We start from the raw sequence: 21,341 nt of genomic DNA on the forward strand, positions 1-21,341 counted from the left end.
CCACCTGCTTCTGCCTCCCGAGTGCTGGAACTAAAGGCATGCACCACCATGCCCAGCATGATTGTGTTTTCAGATGTACTTTTTCTTCAGCACTTCAAAGGTGGTATTAATGTATTTTATAATTGATAAGCGAATTTAAGTTAATACAGAAATAGTGTACAGATTTGAAATTTTAAAATGCATTTTGTATTGTGCTTTAAATAAGTTCATATTATAAAACTATTTGCTAGACACGCATGCTGTAATGTATATCATTCATCAATGCTCCAGTAACTTCCAATCCTTTGCAGACTTCTATATCTTGTCGCTGCAATTTTTTGTTTGACTCAAGTGGTCCTATTCTCTAATGATTCTTCTCTCAAAGCCATGATTTGATTCAGGAAAGGGTTAATAAATTCCCATCAACTCAATAGTAGTTAGGTGACTTGCCATCTAGGGATGTATTTAGCTTAGTGGCAGAGGACTTGCTTAGCATATGCGAGCCCCTAGCTTAAACCTCAGTTCTGTAAATAAACAAATAAATAAGTAAATTGACCTTGTTAAAATTTTCCAGTCCTCAAATTACTGCCAAATTATTTACACAGAGACTATTAGTTTTTAGTAGCATATCACATTTAGCTAAGTTAAACCCATTCATTCCCAGGAGTATCTGCAGGGAAGATGAGCATGGATTTCCTTTACTAGGTGTCTCTGGTGATCTTCAACAAGGAACAATACTGATCTCCGGGGGACACAAGAAGACTATCTGAAGAAAGCTTTGGTTGTCACAGGAGAAGGTATGTGTAGCTTCCATCTCTTGAGTAAACGCCAAGGATGTTTCTAAAGCCCCCTTAGTGTACAGGACAGCCCCTGTGACAAAGAATCATTTGGTCCAAATACTAATGCTGAGATTAAGATACTCTGTGCTAGGGACTCATATGTACATCCAAAATTTACCAGATTACATTGAAATTACATTAAACCACATTCTTACTAATAGAAAAAAAAAGTTCACAACTTAAATTCCATGATTACAACGAACACTTCCTTTATTGATCTATTTTCTCCAACACTCTACAATTTCTAAGTTATGCTGTTATTTTTTAATAATAAGGTTAACTTTCCTCTTAAGAAAACGGTGGTTTGCATTTATCCACGTCCAGCGCTCTTCATTTGTTCTTTCCTATAATCTGGGTACCCATCTGCCATTGTGTCCTGTAGGCTTGTGTGCTCTCATTAGCATTTGGTTTTGGTTTGGTTTTATTTTTATTGTTTTGTTTTTGGAGTAAAACTCTGTTGCGTTGAATTCTCTCAGCTTGTGTTTACTGGAAAGTGTTCTTTGCCTTCATTATTCAAAGCTATGTTCCCTCGATCTGGTTGACAGAGTCCATTAGTCTCCTCTCTCCAACCTTTGCATGACTCTAGAGAGTGCTTTCTTTGTTTGGGAGTGTGTTTTGTCGTGGTGTTGGTTCAGGATCCATCCAGGAAAAGTGCTGTCAAGCTCTCCCGAAGTGAAACTGCCAACCCTCAGCTACCCTTCTTGCTGCTGTTTCTCCTACAGTGGATTTTTTCCTCCTGTGCTGTGGGTTTTTGTCTCTTACATTTTTGCTGTGAGCCTGGCCTTTAACAGCTGAGCCACACTTCTTTGTCTTCATATGTGGTTTTTGTTATTGTTGGGGTTTTGTTTTGTTTTTTGTTGTTTTTTTTCTTTTTGTTGTTCACTTTTCTCTTTCTCTCTTTTGTTTTTAAAGTTTTACTGTCACAGGCCTCAGTGCATAGTCTTTATATTTATCCCATTAGAGTACATTGAGGGTTCTGAAATCTGTGGTTGACGTTTTATCAGGTATCAATGATTCGTTTGCACTGGGTATGGGGATGCCACCTGCAATCCCTGTGCTTGGAAGGAGAAGCATTGAGAATCAGGAGCTCAAAGGCAGCCTCCTCAACAGATAGAGCTCAAGACCAGCCTGCTTACATGAGTCCCTGAGTGGGGAAAAAGACAAAAGCAAAAGTAAAACAAAACCCAAATGTTTTGCCATGATTCTCAAATGGTTGTCCCCCTCCTCCTCTCTCTCCCTCTTCCGGAACTCATGCACTGGTTCAGTGCCCTGTCACATGGCCCCCCTGCCTTCTTCCGTACCATCATTTGCCTAGTCCTTGTGCTCTCTTAATTTGGGTGTATTGCTTTCAAGTCAACTACTCCTTTACGTTGTCACTCCACAATCTTCTGGCAAGCTCAACTGATGTGTTCCTTGCGCTGTCACAATAAAAATGTAATTAATTCTTGGTTTTCAACTTGCCTGCTTTGTGGCATTTCATTCTCTCCTCAAATATCACGCATCTTAACCTGCTGTGCCTACATATGCCATAGCAGTAACAGCTCTGTCAACCCTCTCTGCCAGAGGCCAGCAACTAGATCTACGTCTGAATGGTCACTTCAGGTCTGCTTCTCTTGAATGTGGGGCTTCTTCTACTTATTTTTGTGCTCATTTTAAAATGTTTAATCAATTGTCATGTCTAAAAGGCAACATTAAGGATAAAGTGCAATTTTATTTTATGTTCTCTATCATTCCCAAGGAGTAAGGTTCTTTTATTTTCCTTTGACATGAAGGCAATTATTCCAATTCTCCCTACATTCATGTTGAACAGAGACAAGCCACATTTCTTTAAGCTTCAATTCACCTGTAATTTGCCTAACATTCAAACAATAACTGTGGTCCTTGGAGCGCTGGTTTGGTGTTTTTCATTTTGTGTTGACTTTATAGTTCAAAGGAGGGTATTACAGTTTCACATAGTTTTGACTCCCTGTTACGTTCAGCCACTGGGTCCAAGAATCCAAGTACTATGGGGATATGAAGAAAGTGTATCTCATCTACATCCCAACCTATCCTCCACTCTTGCTATTTTGACAATGCCATGGCTGTTGTGTGGGAAAATAAGTGTCTTATTTTCAAATCTTCAGGGCATTCTGTTTATCTACTGTATTATTACTCACAACCCCATATTTAGTAGGTCTAAATCTGAAAAATGAAAACATTGAACTGAAATCAAACAGCAATTATTTGAAATGAAAACAAATGTTTGACTATGCTCGGGGACTGCATGAATCAGACTGGCTATGACCCATGGCAAGAAGCACGAACCATTTAGAGACAGTTCTGATCACAAGTGTGTTTCCCTAAGACTTCTCCTCATACAGTGGCCTGAAATCGGGTTTGCGAAGTTATGAGTACTAGTTACGTGATAATGAGTGGGCACCAGGTGGAGACTGCTCCACACTGCCACCTGCAGTAACTGAAGACCTCTGAGAGATGGGTGAAGCTGGCATTCTTGGTTTTTGTCATGGAAAATAACTTCAGGATGTGTCAGTAGTATAAAGCAGTCATAATTACTTACGACACATTCTAAGATGGACTTAAGCTCCAGGGCTAACAGGAAAAGAGGTGCTGGGGAAACGCTAAGACACACCTAAATGTGGGTGTGGCTTCTCAGAGAGGTATGCTATTCTACAGCAGCCTTTGAAGGCTTCAGGAGTTACTTCTCAAAGAGTTATTAGGGAATTTAAATGATATGATAGCGTGTCCCTGAGGTGCTCAGGTTAGGATTATAGCTGATAAAGTAAAACCCTTATCAAAAACAAGGGTTACACAAGGCAGCTAAGACATAATATTACAGTAAATAAAGTTTATGGCCCTATTTGTGACATTCCCAGAAAATAGCTAGAAAAAGAACAAGATCATACTTGAAGGCCATATATGTTCATGTCTTAGGCATGTGTGGTGGTTTGAACAGGAATGGCCACATTGACTCATGTGTTTTAGTGCTTGGCACATACGGAGTGGCACTATTAGTAGGTGTGGCCTTGTTGGAGGAAGTGTGTCACTGTAGGGGCAGGCTTTGAGGTGATATATGCTCCAGCTATGCCCAGTGTGGCTCAGTCTCCTTCTGCTGCCTGAAGATCAAAATGTAGACCTCCTATCGCCTTCTCCAGCACCATGTCTGCCTGCATGCTGCCCTGCTTCTTAACATGGCAATAAGGGGCTAAACCTCTGAATTCTAAGCCAGTCCCAATTAAATATTCTCTTTTATAAGAGTTGTCATGGTCTTGGTGTCTCTTCACAGCAATCTAAACCCTAAGACAGTGTGGTTAGTTGCTATTTTAACATTCTTATTTGGAATACTTCTATGAGAGGAATATTGTCTTAGGTAGGCAACCTCCAGAACAAGTGTTAATTGTGCTAGAATTCTTGACTTTTCAGCTGGTGAGAGGCTTCAAACTTCTACTTTGGAGTGAAGGGTTCTCTTCTCTCATATTCCCTTAAGTCCCCTCTTCTTGTCTCAAGACTAGGCAGAAGTTTTATCATGTTTTTTTTTTTCCTGAGTTAGCCTCAGAGATAACTGCCACATAACAGAACAGGTTAGAGAGAAGGGAAGGATCATGGAATGATGGAATGTACCATTCAGTGGGAAAACTGTTAAAATTGTATTGTAGGACAGGACAGTAGGAGATGACAAAATTTTGTGACTGTTTCGGCTTTTCAGTGCTTGGTCTCAACTCCTCTTTTTGTGCAAGTTCAAGGCTCTTGTTTTCAGAATAGCGAAACCGTGCTTTTCTTACCTTTCTTTGCCATGATTTTTGATGTCACATATGCACCCTGTAGACTCTAACTGAACGACTGTGTGAGGATCTTCCAATGGAATGCACTGCAGGCATGCTCTTGGTGTAGACATAATATCCCCCTTCCCACTGTCCTGTCCGTGCGGCAGCAGGTGAATGAACAGGAAGGAGTCCTGCATGTTTCCTGCAGTGCTGATCACCCTCCTGCACAGTGAGTGGGTTCAAAGTAGGCACCTTCCATCCTTCTCTGCTACTTCAGTGGAAGGTAGCATGTGTCCACAACACCTATGCACCATCTCAGAAATTGGTGTCTGTCTTTGAGGGACTTCTGGATGTCTAAATTCCTTCCTTGTTCAGTGTCCAAGGTTTTTCAGATGTGGTAGTTGTTCCCTGCAATAGCTACATCTGTGTTAGAATCTACTTCTAACATTAAGTGCCACTAACCTGTGCTAAATTCTCGCTGTTCTAATTAGTAATGTGGTTTCTGGCTTGCCATGAAGAGATCTGAGATAATCTCTGCCCAATAAATGCAACACACCACTTATATAACCATTTGTGTGAATGTCTCTTTTGTGGAATGGAAATGTTTGGCGAGCAAAGAGGGAAGCAAATCACCTAGTGTCTTGTACTCAATGATGTTAAGCAACTATGCTAACTTACCACACACCCCATAAGGCACACAACAAGCTGCTAGTGATTCAGTTACACAATTACCTTTTGTCTTTAAACATACTTTAAGCATCCATATAGTTCATTTCTCTATTTAACTATATAAATCTAAAGTAAAAGACTATCATGAAAAATAAGGGATTTCATCCCACTGTTTTGCAAGTCACTGCACCCTTGAAAATAATGGGGTATTTTATTGCAAACCTTTCTTGACAAGTAAATGACTTATTATTTTAAGTTACTTAGATTTGCTTAGCAAAGTTGGTGTTTTTAAAGGTTTATTCATCTACATTGATTCTGAAGACCATTCACATCTTTAACTAAGTCCTGATTTAAGCAATATTAGTATTTACTTTTCATGGAGGTTTTAAAGAGCACCTATGAAAAGTATCCTGTCAAATCTGCAGCTGTGCTGGGCATTGGTGGAGCATGCCTTTAATCCCAGCACTCGGGAAGCAGAGGCAGGCGGATCTCTGTGAGTTCCAGGCCAGCCTGGTCTACAGAGCGAGTTCCAGGACAGCCTCCAAAACAATACAGAGAAACCCTGTCTGGAAAAACCAAAAAAAAAAAAAAAATCTGCAGCTGTAATTACTTTTTTTTTTTTTTTTGAAACAGAATGTCACCATGTAAACTCTGGATGATCTGGAACTCCAATATGTAGACCAGATTGGTCTAAAACTCCCAGATAAGTACGTGGTTCTGCCTCCCAAGTGCTGGGGTTAAAGGTATGCACCACCACACCCCGCCCATTTTTTTATTTAGAAACAATCATTTTACATATGAACTCACAGAGATCCGCCTTATTTCTCGTTATATAGTCCTAGCTGGCCGGAACTGGCGCTGTAGAGCAGGCTGGCCTCCAACTCACAGTACTCCTGTCTTTTGCTTTTAACGCTACCTTTAACCTCGCCCCATTTCAAGGCGGTATGTTTGAATGCGCAACGGCTAGCGCTCGTGAAAAACTCAAGCTCTTTTGCTGATTTCCCGCAGGATCTCGACTTCCCCACTTTAAATTTCTGTTAACCTTTTTTTATTTTAAGGCAGGGTCTCACTCACTCCAGGATGACCTCCAACTTAACGTGTATCTGAGGATGACCCTGAATTTAGGATTCTGCTTCCACGTCCCAGGTGTTGGGATTGCAGATTTTCCACCACACTTAAGCCAACTGAGCTACATCCCAGCCTGGAAACGTTCCATTTTTGATTAAAAAAAAAAAAGAAAGAAAACCTGGTAGTAGTGCACACAATAGTGTCTCTCCACTACGCTGGCAGTATAAAGGCTGCCACGCAAACGAGAACATTGGAGGAGTAAAAACCTCTTCGTGTGGTCTAAGTAGTGGCGATGAGTCCTGGGCCCCCACCTCCAGCCGTGGTGCAGGACTGGGCACTTCCGACCCGCTGCTGCAGGCGGGAGGCTCGCACGCTTGCGCTCGAGGCTCCCCGCGGGATCCTCCCCGCTCGATAGCGACCAAGAAGCCAGAAACGCCACGGGGAGAAGGCAATTCGCCGTCTACGACCAGGGTTCGACGCAAGAGTACAAACACAGACGAGAACAGCGCCTCCTGCCAGGCTGAGACAGGCAAGCCGGAAGCCGGAGGAAATGACGCACGCGCCGGCCGCCGGAAGTGGGGCCGCCGGAAGCGTGTCCAATGGGAGCCCAGGAGCGACCGGGGGCGTGGCGGCACGGGCCTCCCGCGGCTGCCGGGGCGGTGACCGGCGCGGGCGTTTGGCGAGCGGGCCATGCGGGCGGCTGGCGATCCGGGACCCCACGGACCTGTAGCCCGGAACCCGTGTGCCTAGCGGCGGCCTTTGTTCCCGGTGCCGCCAACTGCCGCGCTCCGGCCGGCGCGGATGCAGCTGCTCCGCCTGGGCTCGCGCTCGGGGCTGGAGGAGGAGGAGGAGGAGGAGCGGCGGCGCTGGGCGGCATGCGATGGGGAACTGCTGCTGGACGCAGTGCTTTGGGCTGCTCCGCCGGGAAGCGGGTCGGCTGCAGAGAGCCGGCGGAGGGTAAGCGGCAGCGCAGGCCCGGCCCGGGGATGGGCGGTGATGGTGCCTGCCGCCCCCGTGCACGCTCTGTGTCCCCGGAGGCAGCGTCTCCTGTGTGCACCCGGCATTGCCGCCCGGACACACCCTACTTTTGAGTTTGTTTAATGTCAGAGCTTCTGTCTTCTGTATTTGATCTTCCTTTGGGCCTTTGCAGAGCAGGTGGACTTTTGGCCCCGAGGTTGCTGCCTCAGGTGAATTTTAAGTAGAAGTCACTTCTGCGCCGGGCTCTGATGAACTGTCAGGTGAAGTAGGATCACTGTGCACTCTGGGCGTTTAAGTGATTGGTGCGGCAGTGTGTGATGCTTTCCGTAGCAATACTAGAAATGTGGGAAGGGTAGCATGCAGTGATTACTACTCCTGTGCTTGGCAATCGAATCCAAGTATCACCCAACGTCACTTCTCTTGTGTGAAAATGGGATATGCTTAAGATTTTTCTATCCACACCATCCAATAGCAAAGTTTTATGATTATTTCCTTGTTATACCTTTTATTGTCTAGAATATGGGGGGGTAGGGGTGGAGAAGCAGGGCACGTAGCGTTGGTGTTGGTTTTATTGTTACTAAGTATTTTCCGGGAATTTAAACCAAGAACCGAAAATCTAAGCCAGCCAGTTTATGTAAAGAACATGTCTGCCTTTTACTTTCTTAAGCATATTGCCAAGTTTTCGGCCAATAGCATTGTATCATGAAACTTTCAGCGTACATACTGAAACCAAGTGATTTGTAATTCGAATCTTTGGGTCTTGGAGACATTATAAAATACCATCCACTAATCAGGAAGTGTATCACCTGTGATACAAAGTAGCTAATACTTTACAATACGCATCCCTGGAATCGTAGTGAATGGACTTAAAAGACTTCTGCTTAGTTTGGTATTTTAATTTTCCTGATTTTTACACTGTTACCGTCACAGGGGTGTGACAGCTGTTTAGTGTTGTGATCCAAAATCAAGTTATGCTAAGTTTTATATGAATGAACCCTTCCATTAAGTTATGCAAATAGGCTCATGAAAGAACTGGACATAACACCATTTTCATGGGTTATTGCCTTGGATGGTGTAACGTTCTAACTCTGGGAAGGAGTGTTTTGAACTCTGTGGTAGACAAAATGTTTTTATATTTGACTTTGGAGTACATGACCTGGGTTCTGTAAGCACCTTGGGTTTTGCTTTATTTTCCACAGTGATTTTACGAATTACATTTTAATTATATGCTATTCATTGAAATTGTGGATTCTACTGGTTAAGCACAGTCTTGGCAGCATAGGGTGGGAGTAACAGAAGGAAATGAGTGAGTCGTGTGTACATTGTCTGTACGTATGCCATAATACTTGGTCATGAATCTGTACTTTGCTTTAGACACCTTGCGTAAGTCCTGTATGCGGTGGATGCTGACATCTAAGATCATATGACCAATACCAGTCCTGTTTCTTTTCATCTATGTAAGCTAGCTTTCAAGAGTTCCCTACATGAATCTTCTGGTAAACTTACTGTTTAACATTAGTCTTAACAGTTCTTAGCAGCACCCTGGAAGCATGTAGTTACTCAAACACAGTGAAATTAAACTGCTTTTCAATTTAGTTCCTATGTTAGTCATTTTCTTTTAGGCATGCGTCTGGATAGTTAATGGTTACTTGTAAAGGTAAAACAATTGAGTAATCACAAAAGCTTGCTTTGATTTTTTTTGTCACTGTACTTATGGCTAGAAAAAAAATAGGACATTCTGGGCTTTGTTAGGCTCCTTTAGGCTGGACTCCACAGGGGTGCTTTGTCATTCGAGGCCTAATTTCTTAGCCTTGCAGATTTCCCAGGAGTCTCTTAAAATGAGATCACTTACACTACACTATGCAGTCTCAACACTATAATTACCAACTATACTAGAATGTGTTCTAGTATTTTGTATGTTAGATAACTGTTGACTGTTCAAAATATCAATATAAATGCTAAGGCAAGTTGGAAGCCTTACTGTCAAGAAGCAGGATATTGATATTCTGAGGGGGTTAGCTTACCTGCCCATTTTGGAGAGCCTTATGTGCTGGCCAGTTTTGTTTCTCTGGACAATATTAGAAAAGTGTGTGTGTGTGTAAGTGTAACTTTTAGCACGTACCTGTCTATGATCTATGATGACCTTGAACTTCTAATCATTCTGCCTCCAACTCCCAAATTCTGGGGTTAGAGGTGTGTGCTGCTTTGCCTGGTTTATACGGTGTAGGGCTTAAATCCAGGGTGTCTGTTTTAAGAAAGCACTCTCCAACTGAGCCACATCCCCAGCCCTCTGTGTTCCTTTTCTTAAATAGGTTCTTAGGAACCTAGAGTAGCTCCTGTCTTTAGATGGCTGTAAAATTGTCTCACTTGGGCCAGTTAAGTTGTATGACTTAGCAGAGGTGTGATCATATTTGGAGTGCTCTATTTAACAGGTAGTAGCCCCTTGGGCTGTAGCAGCAGACTTGCTTCCAGGCAGTAGTTTACAGTGATTGGCTTTTCCTTTCCCAGTGAAAATGACTTTGGTGCCCGTCAATATTTAGCTACTTCTTGTGTGCCGGGCAGTAATCTAAGCACTATGTGTTATGTCATTTATTCTTTTGCACACTCTGTCAAGTGCTGTCGAAAATTGTGTACTCTGTCTATCCAAATGCTTAAGACCGATTTCTTATTTTTTAATAGGATTTTGAAATATTTCTATACACAGATTTGGAACATTTCTATACTCTTAGACATGGGACTGAAGTTGTATTTCATATACTCCTTATACACTTGAAAATGATTTTATAGTATCTTTAGTCTGCCTATGGTTTTGCACTGTTTGCTTAGGCAGTACGTTGTCTATGTTACCCAAGCAGGCCTCAAATGCTCCTGCAATTTGACGGTCTTCCTGTCAATTGAAGTCAGGTGTGGAATTTCCACGTTGTGGCCTCATGTTGGCTCACAAAAGGTTTTAGAGCTTGGAGTATTTTGGATTTTGAACTTCTAGATTACTGTTATTCAACTTGTACTTGTGCTATAGGCTGAAAACCAAAGCTCAGAGAGTTTAACTTGCCCGAGATAACAGGGCTGAGATTGCAGTCAAAGTCCCTCCGAAGCCAGAGCCCGTATCTTCAGCTGGTAACAGCTTGTAGCTCTTTCTTTTGTAGATAACATTTGGCTACCCTCTGTGTCTGTGGATTATCCTGGACACTCGGTGAAGAACTTAAGAATAGCTCAACAACTTGACCCTGTCTGTATGATAAGCTTCTTGGAGCTGTGGGCTTGATCTCTGTGGCATCTCTTTTATCTTCTCTTTCTTTGTCTCTTTCTTGATGAGTCTTACTCATTCTAGCTGTCAGATAATGGGGCTTTCTGGTGTCTTTGCTTCATTTAATTACCTTTACATGTGTACTGCTTCTCCCAAGGAAGCGTCAGCCTTCCCAGCTACTGTCACTTCATGCATCTTTTTGGCCTCCTAAAGAGATGCTCTTGCCTAGATCCTGTTTTAGCCTCCCTTCATACACTTGGACTCTATGCCTTTCTGTCTTAAGTGTTGGCTTTCTTGTCACCCAGTCTGTTCCAGTTGTTCTCATACTATCTGCATGTCATAGTAGTCGGCCTTTCTAAAATTACACTGTATCATAGTGTTTCCTTGTTTAATGACTTGTGCTGCTTTCTGTTTTCTATAGCTAAATTCCTAGGTCTTGTTTTTCTCCCGTGGCAGTCTGATGAGTTGTGTGGCATTCGGGTTCATCATGTATCTGTTTTGTCATGGTCCGTTTCTGTGTTTGAGTATCTGTAACTTGACTTTGTTCTCAGCAAAAACACATAAAAACAAATAGATCAGAAAAAAATTAACTAAAAGAACATTGAAGATATTCTTGTTTCAAAACAACACATTCACAAATCTTCATATTTTAACTTTTTGATGAAATATTATCCTTCATTTGAAAATAATATCGACCCTATCTTGCCAGCCTTACTCTCCTCAATTCTCTGATTCGCCACTCCGCTAGCATCCTGTGCACCAGCTGTACTGTGTCATCCCTGATTAAGGAGCACTTTTCTCTCGCCCTTTGCCTTTATGTGTGAGGTTTTACCGGAATGTGTGCTGCTAGGATTCGGGAGTCTGTGGTGCCAAGAGTAAGGGATTTGTTTCGTTGCTGCGCATGTTTGTGGACTTTGAAAAACTTACAGATGAAAGATGCTTCAGAAATTCCACAAGTTACTTTTCACAGAAGTGGATTTAAATGGATATGAGAAACCTGGCATGTTCTGCTTACAGACTCCCAGGGCTTTGTTCTGATCCTATTCTTCTTTAATACACTTTTTACCAGTGCACTTTTGGGTAATACTGTGAAACACATGGCTTTATCTGCTCGTGTCCCGCTGAGTTCAGCCTGCTCTTCTGCGTTCTGAAATACTGTCATTGCTCCCTTCCCAGTCGCTGTCAAGTATGCCTCTAAATCCACCTTGCAGTGCTGCACTTGACTCTCCTTCTCAGTCCTTTCTTCCTTCATTTGTATTCTGTGTTCCCTGCCTTCTTCATAGAAGACCACTCTATAGTCACCTTAGCTGTAAACCTGAGGGTCATAGTACCCGTTCCTTCCCCCAGTGTCTCCTGTGTTTTTACAACCTCCGTGTCTGTGCTGGCTAGTTGTGTTTGTTTTGTCAAGATGACACAAACCTAGACTTGCCTGAGAAGAAGGAATTTCGACTGAGGAAGTTACTACATCGAATTGGCCTCTAGACTCCTCATTTTAGTGCTTATCCTAGTTCTAGGCTAAAGGGTAAAATCTGAAAATCTCCAGTGTGTCTTTCAGGTTTTACGTGATTTATTTCTTGCCCAGTATTTCTTTTCTTGTCTCTGTTGCATTCTTCCTTGAATCTATTTCTTCCTTTTCACTTGGATAACACCTGCTTACTCATCGTTTCACTGGCAAGTCAAGAACTGTTTTCCAGAGTTTTCTCGAAGCATCACCAGCCCTCTGGAAATAAGAGCTCACAGCACTGCGGCACAGTCTGCTCTCCTGAGTTCCACTTACCTACTTAGCCTTCTGAGTACGCGCATTGCATTCCGAGTCCACGCTGGTCTTGGCTTCCTGTTGTATACCTGGCTCCTAGTTAAGTTCCTAGTGCATAGTAGATGGAAATATTTGTTAACTCTGTGAATATAGTTTCTTAAATATGTCATTTGTTTTCACATTCCTGGCTCTGATACTTCTGAGCCACCCTTTTCCCATATTTGGGAATGGGCTGATTCCTCCTCTTTGAGAGTAATTAGAACACAACCTTGTTTGTAATTTACCTTCTGTTATACTCCATCTGACTCATAAGATTAATTTTTATTGATTTTCATGTTACACATATTAATACGTTGCTTTGCCTTTCATTCAGTAACTTAGAGAGGAAGAAAAAGAAATGAAAAGAAGTGGCATTTATCACTTTCCAAAAGCAGGTGATGGTGATTTAGGTGCTTCACTCAGTGTGGAAGTTGGAAGCCTGAGCTCCCATTTTGTGACGGGACTCTTCCAGAGCATGCTTTTCTCAAGAGGCAGTGGCTGTTTTAGCCTGTGTTTTCTGCCTTGGCCATACACAGAGAGAAGACCTATGTCCACTGCTCTTGCAAGGTATAAAAATGAAAACTTCTAAAGTTCATCATTCAGAAGGCACTGTTAATAGTAACTGTTTTTACTTTAGGATGACCAGTTCTGTCAGGGCCTCCATTGATACATAACCTGTAGAAGAACACCATATATCAACCAATAACTGTCATTTGTGGCTGTAGCTATACAATGACATTTGTTATGAGGGATTGGCTCTAGTGCAAACTGTCACTGTCTGCCGTGTGCAAGCTAGTGACCAGGAAAGCCCAATTATTTGAGTCCTGGTACCTGGGCAGAAGACAGCCAGGGCGTCAGCTCAGGCAATGAGGCAGAGAATTGGACCTGTGACCATAGGCATGACATACTTGTGTTGATGTCATTCCTCCCTGAGACATCTGTTAATTCTTACCCCTTCACATCCAAATGATTAAATCTCCACCAAAATATTTGATGTCCCCTGGAAACAGTGCCCATCGTCATCTTTGTAATAGCTTTTGCCAGGCACATGATCTATAACCTGCCCAGGATTTTGTTTGGTGTGGGGGATGTCTTGGAAGGCTTTTAATTTTTAGTAGACTTTGGAACCATTTACCTTGGCTATACTCATCATTTATTTATAATCTTCAACAAAATATGAATGATTGTCTTTTACTGTATTTCACCAGGTAGGATATAAAATAAGGAACAATACCTGGGCTGGAGAGATGGCTCAGAGGTTAAGAGCTCTGGCTCTGAGTTCCACAGGTCCTGAGTTCAATTCCCAGCAGCCACATGGTGGCTCATAACTGTGTAAAATGAGATCTGGTGTGTGTATGCATAATAAATAAATAAACTTTAAAAAAACAACAATACCAATGTGTAGTTTTGAGTTTTAAGTTTTTTTAACCCACCATACAGCATAACAGAAAAACATTAAAAACTACATTTTCAGCAAGATTTAAATTTATCTTAGCATCTATCTTGATAACACGATAGTAACTTTGCAGGAATCTCCATTTTTTAGCTCCAGGCTATTCTAAATTCTTTTTATTAATGCCCCATGTACCAGCCACGCTCTTTTTTGCTTCTCTGCTGCTCTTTGCATGTTGAGCCCACATTCACTTTCTCAGTAGTAGAAGGAATGTGCAGGAATCTGTCTCATGTTGAGACACCTCTCAGGGACATAAGGAGTATCTGTAAGTCATCCATGGATGACTGAACTTTGGAGAGCTCCAGACTAAGACGGAAAAAACACTTCTGCTTTCTTTAGTCACTGTTTAGAGCACCCTGGTGCTAGGTGTGCATTTTGTTACAGCAGTGATCAGGTTTTACCCCTGTTATTTTTTGCCTCGCTTTTCTCCTGAGCATATGCCTGAGTTGATAAGAGTTAAATGTACATATGATGTGACCTTTGAATATTTCCTTTTCATCTCAGCTCTGTGTGACCCTGCCATATTTCCTGGGGACTCTCTTGACTTCTCATATCACGTTCTAATCCTTTCACTGCTGGAATTCTTGCGTCTTTGACTTGCCTGTTGTTTATTTTTGTGCTGTGTCCACTCTTGCCTTCTGCCTCTTGCTCATTGTAACCCCATTAGGATTGTGACACTACTGCCACCACCGCTCATTGTCTAATCCTTCCCCTAGTTTTGTTTTTATCTGCTAAGCATTTGTTTGCTTCTCTCACTGACCCACCCTAGCCTTTTTCCCTGGCCTCAAGATGATTACATGTATTATTCATGCATTCACTCTCCATCATCCCCACTCAGTCCCCCCAGACTCTTGTGGTTCCTGGAACTTGCAGCAAGCTTCTTAATGCTGGCTTACCCAGCTAGACTTAGGAAAGAATCATAGTCTTGTTCCTCATAATTACTTTAAATATAGCAAATATTAGTTATGTTTCTTTGCGCTTAGTGACTTTGAACGCCGCTCATCTAAAACTCTCGTTTTCATACATGTTCACCCACTCATTTCTCTTCCTGTGTAGCATTAGATTATATACTATAATACCACAATTTATCCATTCTCCTGTTGATGCAAATTTCTGTTATTTCAAGGGTACTTGTGTTTTTTTTCCCTTGGTTTTTGGTTTTGTTTGTTTGTTTGTTTTTGTTTTTTGCTGTTACCATCAAGTCACATTCTAATGTTATCCTTTTCTACGCCTATACAGGAGATTTCCAGGAGTGAAATGACAGGTTCATAGCTTATGCCCATCTTCATCAGTACTAAATATTAAAGTTTTTCAAGTTTATGCCAGTTAATGCTTTTACCAATAGGGATTTCCATTGCTTAACTTTCTTAGTACTAAGAAGATACTTTCTTCCAACCCATTAACATGAAATGTCAAGTATTTGTACAAGGACTTCATTATAGCCCTTTGTCCCTGTACCAAATAGAATGTGCATAAATTCCCCTAACTATAGCAATGGGAATAAATATAAGAAACTAGGAATAAATGATAGGAAATATTAAAAACTACAGCAGTAACCAGGTGGTGGTGGCACACACCTTTAATCCCAGCAGTGGGAGGCGGAGGCAGGCGCATCTCTTTATTCAAGGCTAGCCTGGTCTACAGAGTGAGTTCCAGGACATCCAGGGCTACACAGAGAAACCCTGTCTTGAAAAACAAACAAGCACAAAAACAGATGTATTGGCACAAAGATAGATAGGGAAAGAGAATAGAGCACCTACAGGTGAAACAGTCATCTCCATGACAAGGCAATTGCCTCTTGTCAGGTTGGAAAAATGGATGACTGCTTCCCTGAAATAGTTATTGGAACAAAAAAGAAAAAGAAACAAACTGTACTTCAATGTATTTTGTCCAAACCAGAGAGCCTTCCTTTCTTGTGTCCCCCTTCTTTTTTATCCCCAGCTCAACTACCCAAGGTGGGCAGCAGTGTCTTGGCAGGAATAATTCGTTGTTCTGTTGAGTTTTGCCACAAGCAGGGTCTGGGGGCCTCCTCACATTTACTGATGCCGTCTTGTTATTTGCCTAAAAGCCAAGAGTCTCTGAACTTGGGAGTTATCTGATGGCATTGTTGTATTATTATAAATGAAATTAATTTGAAGTTGAGAAGCTTGGCCCTTACCTACTTTCTTAAGTGTGTCTTCTCTTAACCCTTGTGTTAGAAATCTATATCAAAGAAATTCCAACTCTTCTTCCAAAAACATTCAGAATCTTTATTCACATTCTGCAAATATGAAGGCAAAGGATAAAAGTTTTTATCTTCCTATTTTCACTTACAAGCGTGATAGAAAAAAATCAGATTTTCCATTCTGACTGGGTTTTTTGTTGTTTTGTTTTTTTTAAGTAAATTCAGGGACTGTTGTACAGTCTGACTGACTTATTTGCTAGCAGTAGTACTAAAAAGTAGGATGTCTGTTTTCCTTTATATACAGATAATGTGATGTAAATTACTAGACCAAACTTTTTTAAATGTTGTCAGCTATTTACTGCCACTGTATGATGAGAATCTTTTTTTATGAAAAATGCAGCCATATCTTATGTATGAAAGCACTCGTGTGAATGACATTACCTATGAAATGAACACATCTAGACTCAAAGCTGCACATTAGTCCTGGAACATGGGTGGTGATGTTTTCAGCTGTAGAATTGATGGATTAAATATGGCGAGAAGATGAATCTAACGATGCAAATATGCTGAGAAGCTTAGTTACTGACGTAGATATTTCAGTTACTTTTGTATTGTCTTCAGTATCCACTTCAACTTGACATTTCATAGCCCTCCAAATTCAGACTGGTTGCATTTCAAGTGCTTGCTAGCACTTATCGCTAGTGGCTGTCATGCTGGACAGTGGACATTGCTCTGGGGTAACTCAAAGCCCTAGGCACATTCTGTGTACTTGACGTCTGCACTCTTCACTGTCTTGACTTCCCGTGGGCATTGCTCTCTGGCTTCGTGCTTGTTCTATTTCTGACCTTGCTCATCTCTGACAGCTCCATCTTGATTTCTCCTTCTTACATACCGAACCTCTGTTGGCACACTCTGCCTGTCTTGTCTTCACAGTCCTTCTCAGAACTTTGTTACTGATGTGGTCCTAGCCGCTGTCATTCTCTGTGCTGCTTCAGTGGCTTTCATGTTGGCCTCTTACAGCAGCAAATCATCTCTAAGATCCCCTGGGGACCTTCTCAATAGAGCTGAAGGCTCTTAAAAAAACCTGTAAAGAATCTGAAAGATGATGCACTTGACTACTGTAGTGAAACAGAGCAGTGATTATTAATGGACGCTAATAACTATGGTACAAGGTTAATATGATACTTTAACGATGAAGGGGGAAGGATCTTGGGTGATTGACAAATAGCTTACCCTGGAACAGAACTTTGAGGTAGAAAATAAAAAGTTAAGATAGCTTTTTGTAGGAAGTACTAAAACTATATGTTTCAAGTTTTTTAGACTATTAGCAATCAGTATGAAAGATTTGAATCTTGGTGTCACTCATCTGCTTAAGTGATAGAATGCTTACTGAAGGGCACTTGCGTGGACTGCCACACTACCTGTGCACTAAGGAGACGTCATCGAAGTGGTACTTATGAACGTCTATCTGCCTTGTGACCGTGTTCAAAATATCTGCCACATAGAAAACATGGAAGCATTTGACAACAGCTGTAGTTTTTATATGGTTCAAAGTTGGCCAAATATCCCTGATCAGATTTAATACTGCACATGCCTGTAGATGGCCTGTACAGGCTCCAGCGGTGCTTAAATAAATGAAGACATCCATAATTCATTTTAAAATATAATAGCCACTTGCTTTTAGAAAAAACCCACAGTAAAGCTTCTCTTTAAAAAAAAACAAAAACAAACCACGGTTCCTGAGTTTGCCAAATTGTGTATGTACTTTAACCAATCAATATGCTCTTATTACTGTAGGAGTCAATATATGTTCTTTGTGAATAAGGCTTCAGTCTCATCTTTTCAGAAAGTGAAGCCATACAGCTATCAGGAGCATATTAGTTATGTTTGGTTTCCAGAGATCTCTGAGCCAATCAAATAAAGTCTAGGGGTATGTGGTCAGGCAGGCAGACAGGACTATGCTTGTTGTCACTGTGACCAGTTGTGGATAGAGGGACCACACAGATACAATACGCTTTTTACTTCTAGGAAACTTAGCTTGTGCTAGTGACGAAACCTGATGGAACTGCTGTTCAGCAGCTACTTCCCTTCTTTTTAGGATGGTTTTAGGATGGCCTACGTTATGTTAGTATTGCTGGATGTTTTCCCATTATTCACTTATACCACTCAGCAGGCCTACACAGGGATAGTTATTCAGACAGATTGTTCAAGCATGCAGGCTATGGCTACAGGCAGAGAGACAATTTAACACCAGAAGCAGGACTCATACTGCCAGAACACAGCGCTTCTGGAATATTCAGTTCATATCTGGGTTTGCTTGAGAACTTGAGAAGTGGAGACCCTGGGTAGTTAGAGAATAAAATTTTCAATGTTTATACTGGTATATTCTGTGAGTCTTTAAAGACAGGACAGAACCCTCTACATTTTACCAGTAACCTAGGAGAAGGGAAGACACAAAACAACTACATTACATTGGTATTGGTTGTTTGGCCAAAATACACAACATACGTAGACTAAAGCAGGAGGAAGGGTGAACTTGGCTCACAGTTTCAGAGGGTTTGACCCATCATGGTTGGGGAAGCATGCACATTTCACATTGTGGCAGCCAGACTCTGCTGCTTTCTTTCTCCCTTTTAATCTGTCCAGTGGAATTGTGCCTTGATTGTCACTTGACACAATCCAGAATCACCTGGGGAGGGAGTCCCAAGGAATTGTTTGTATTAAGTTGGTCTGTGGGTGTGCTTGTGAGAGATGGGTTTTTGTTTTTGTTTGTTTGTTTGTTTTTGAGACAGGTTTTCTCTGTGTAGTTTTGGAGTCTGTCATGGAACTCCCTCTGTTGACTAGAGTGGCCTCGAACTCAGAAATCCTCCTGCCTCTACCTCCCGAGTGCTGGAATTAGAGTGCCCCGCCACCGCCCTGTGTGAGAGATGTTCTTAACCGTGTTAATTAGATTGTGGGCATCAGCGTTTCGTGGCTGGGCCTTGGGAAGAGGAGGAGAGTGCACTAGCCTGCATTGGGGAACTCATTACTCTCTACTCACTGTCTTTTGTTCTAGGTGATATTTGTGTAAGTTATTACAGTCTTAGTATACATCAGTGCCATAGAAAGATTGGTTAATTAAACTTAAAAATCCAAGCTATATAATTGTTGGTAAATTTGATTTGTTTTCAGAAATGCAAATATAAATTCTATATATTAGAGAAGTTATACTTCTTTGTTGTATGAATACTTTTATGCCACAATAGTAATTATTTTCCAGATGGGATTTTTAACATTTTTTATATTTTTTCTTCCCAGATCGAAGTATTTTAGAACATGCCCAAGAGGAGAGCACTTGACCATAGAGGTGAGTCCTTGAGTGTTGGCTGGGATCCAAAATGCCTAGAGGTTTTTTTGTTTGTTTGTTTTGTTTTTTAAGATTTGTTTTATGTGTGAGATTTTGCCTGCATGTAAGGGCACTGTGTGTATGCAGTGCCCACAGAGACAGAAGAGGGCAAGATTCCTAGTGAGTTACAGAATTTTTTTGTGTTCTTTTTTGAAACAGGATATCTCTGTGTAGCTCTGGCTGTCCTGGAACTGCCCTTGTAGACCAGTCTGACCTGTAACTCACAGAGATCCGCCTGCCTCTGCTTCCTAAGTGCTGGGATTAAAGGTCTGTGCCACCACCAACTGGCCAAGTTAACAGACTTTTGTGAGCCACCATGTAGGTGCTGGGAACCAAACCTGGGTATTTAAGATAATGAAGGATTCAGAACCACATTAGTATGGACTATAATATATATATATATATATTATATATATATACCCAATATTTATTTCAATGTTGTCGGTTGTTATAGGAGGCAGGTCTCCTGAGCGCTCTGAGACACATCCTCACCTGTCTTACTTCACTTTTTATTTTGAGGCAGTGTCTCGCTAACTCACACAGGCTGGCCTTAAGCTCATGCTGTCACCAAGGCTGGCCTTGAGCATTGCGTCTTGCTGCATCTGCCTTCAGAGTAGCCAGGCTACTGAATGAACAGTAAAATGAGGATACAACTTACCGGGCGGTGGTGGTGCACGCCTTTAATCCCATCACTCGGGAAGCAGAGGCAGGTGGATCTCTGAGTTCGAGACCAAGCCTGGTCTACCGAGGGAGTTCCAGGACAGGCTCTAAAACAATACAGAGAAACCCTGTCTCGAAACACCAAGAAAAAAAAATGATGATACATTGCTTGAGCTGGCCGTTTTGTGAACTGGAATATACCAAATACACTGATTATATAAAAGACACTCGACTTCTTAGATACCTTATAAAGATGTATTACTTTTACTGTTAAGCAAAGTGTCAGTTTCTTGTGAGATGTGTACACTTGACAAATATCCCTCCTAACAGTTACCTATTTGTCCTTTCAGTTTGAGAATCTCGTAGAGAGTGATGAAGTAAGTATTTAACTCAGTTTTTGTTCTGACTAATTGTTGCACTAGTAATACCATTTTCGTCTTACTTTTTACTTCTTGTCCATTCTCCCTCTTTCCCTTCTTTGGTTAATTTATGTTAGTCAGAATTCAGGATTTTCTACTATGTGGTGAATGTAAAGCTGGACACAGATTTTTTTTGCCTTTTATAGAATCCAGGAAACTTCAAAAAAGAAGGTATTTCTAATGTCTTTCCCTTACATAAGCAAATTGCTTTAACCTAGAATCCATGTTTTCTGTGGACTTTGAGGGTAGAATGTATGTATGATTATAAAATTCCTCACGTTAGCCATTACCTCCCATCAGTCGTTCTTGATACTGATTTCCTCTATCTCATTTTATTAAATGCTCAGTCAAATTTAAGACGAACCTAAGGATAGAAATGCTAAAATATGAAAAAAATGCAATTTCAAATCAGCGCGCTGTGCTGTATACTTAGTATGCAGAGGCATCATGAGTTTGTGTTGGTGCCCGGCTGTAACTGTGAATGTGTGGATTACTCACCTCCCTACGGTCCTGAGAGGAAGTGTTCCCAGCTTGTTTTAAGTCATGGGGCCAGTGAGCTGACTCTGCTGTAAAGGCACTTACCACCAAACCTGAGTTCAGCAGCAGGACCTACCTGGTGGAAGAGGAAACTGACTCCTACAAGATATCCTCTGTGTTCATATGCACGTGCACACACACACACACACACACACACACACACGATGTAACTTTAAATGATTAAAGTAGTGTAAGTTTGTTCAGTTCAGCATTTCTCGAAGTAATTTGATAGAAGGAATCTCCGAGCCAGTAATGGAGCACACCTTTAATCACAAATCTTAGGAGGCAGAAGCAGGTGAATCTATGGGTTCAAGGCCAGACTAGTCTATAGAGTGAGTTCTAGGTCGGCTAACACTACACAGAGAAACCCTGTCTTGGAAAACAAAC

General features: G+C 41.6%; 1 protein-coding gene across 3 annotated transcripts in view; it reads left to right on the forward strand.

The window, feature by feature from the left end:
- The first annotated feature begins 6,995 nt into the window (after positions 1-6,995).
- Ap1ar (adaptor related protein complex 1 associated regulatory protein) overlaps positions 6,996-21,341 on the forward strand; it is a 29,516-nt gene continuing 15,170 nt past the window's right edge. For 2 of the 3 annotated variants that reach the window (XM_040751806.1, XM_040751807.1), the window contains exons 1-3: positions 6,996-7,273; positions 19,251-19,299; positions 20,349-20,375. In XM_040751806.1, the coding sequence (XP_040607740.1) occupies positions 7,197-7,273; positions 19,251-19,299; positions 20,349-20,375 (153 nt within the window). In that variant the 5' untranslated portion in view covers positions 6,996-7,196. Of the gene's footprint in view, positions 7,274-19,250; positions 19,300-20,348; positions 20,376-21,341 lie in introns of those variants that run through there. The other variant, XM_040751808.1, reaches the window with a different exon arrangement.

The sequence above is a fragment of the Mesocricetus auratus genome, unplaced genomic scaffold (genome assembly GCF_017639785.1).
Source record: "Mesocricetus auratus isolate SY011 unplaced genomic scaffold, BCM_Maur_2.0 Super-Scaffold_100009, whole genome shotgun sequence".
NCBI lineage: Eukaryota > Metazoa > Chordata > Mammalia > Rodentia > Cricetidae > Mesocricetus > Mesocricetus auratus.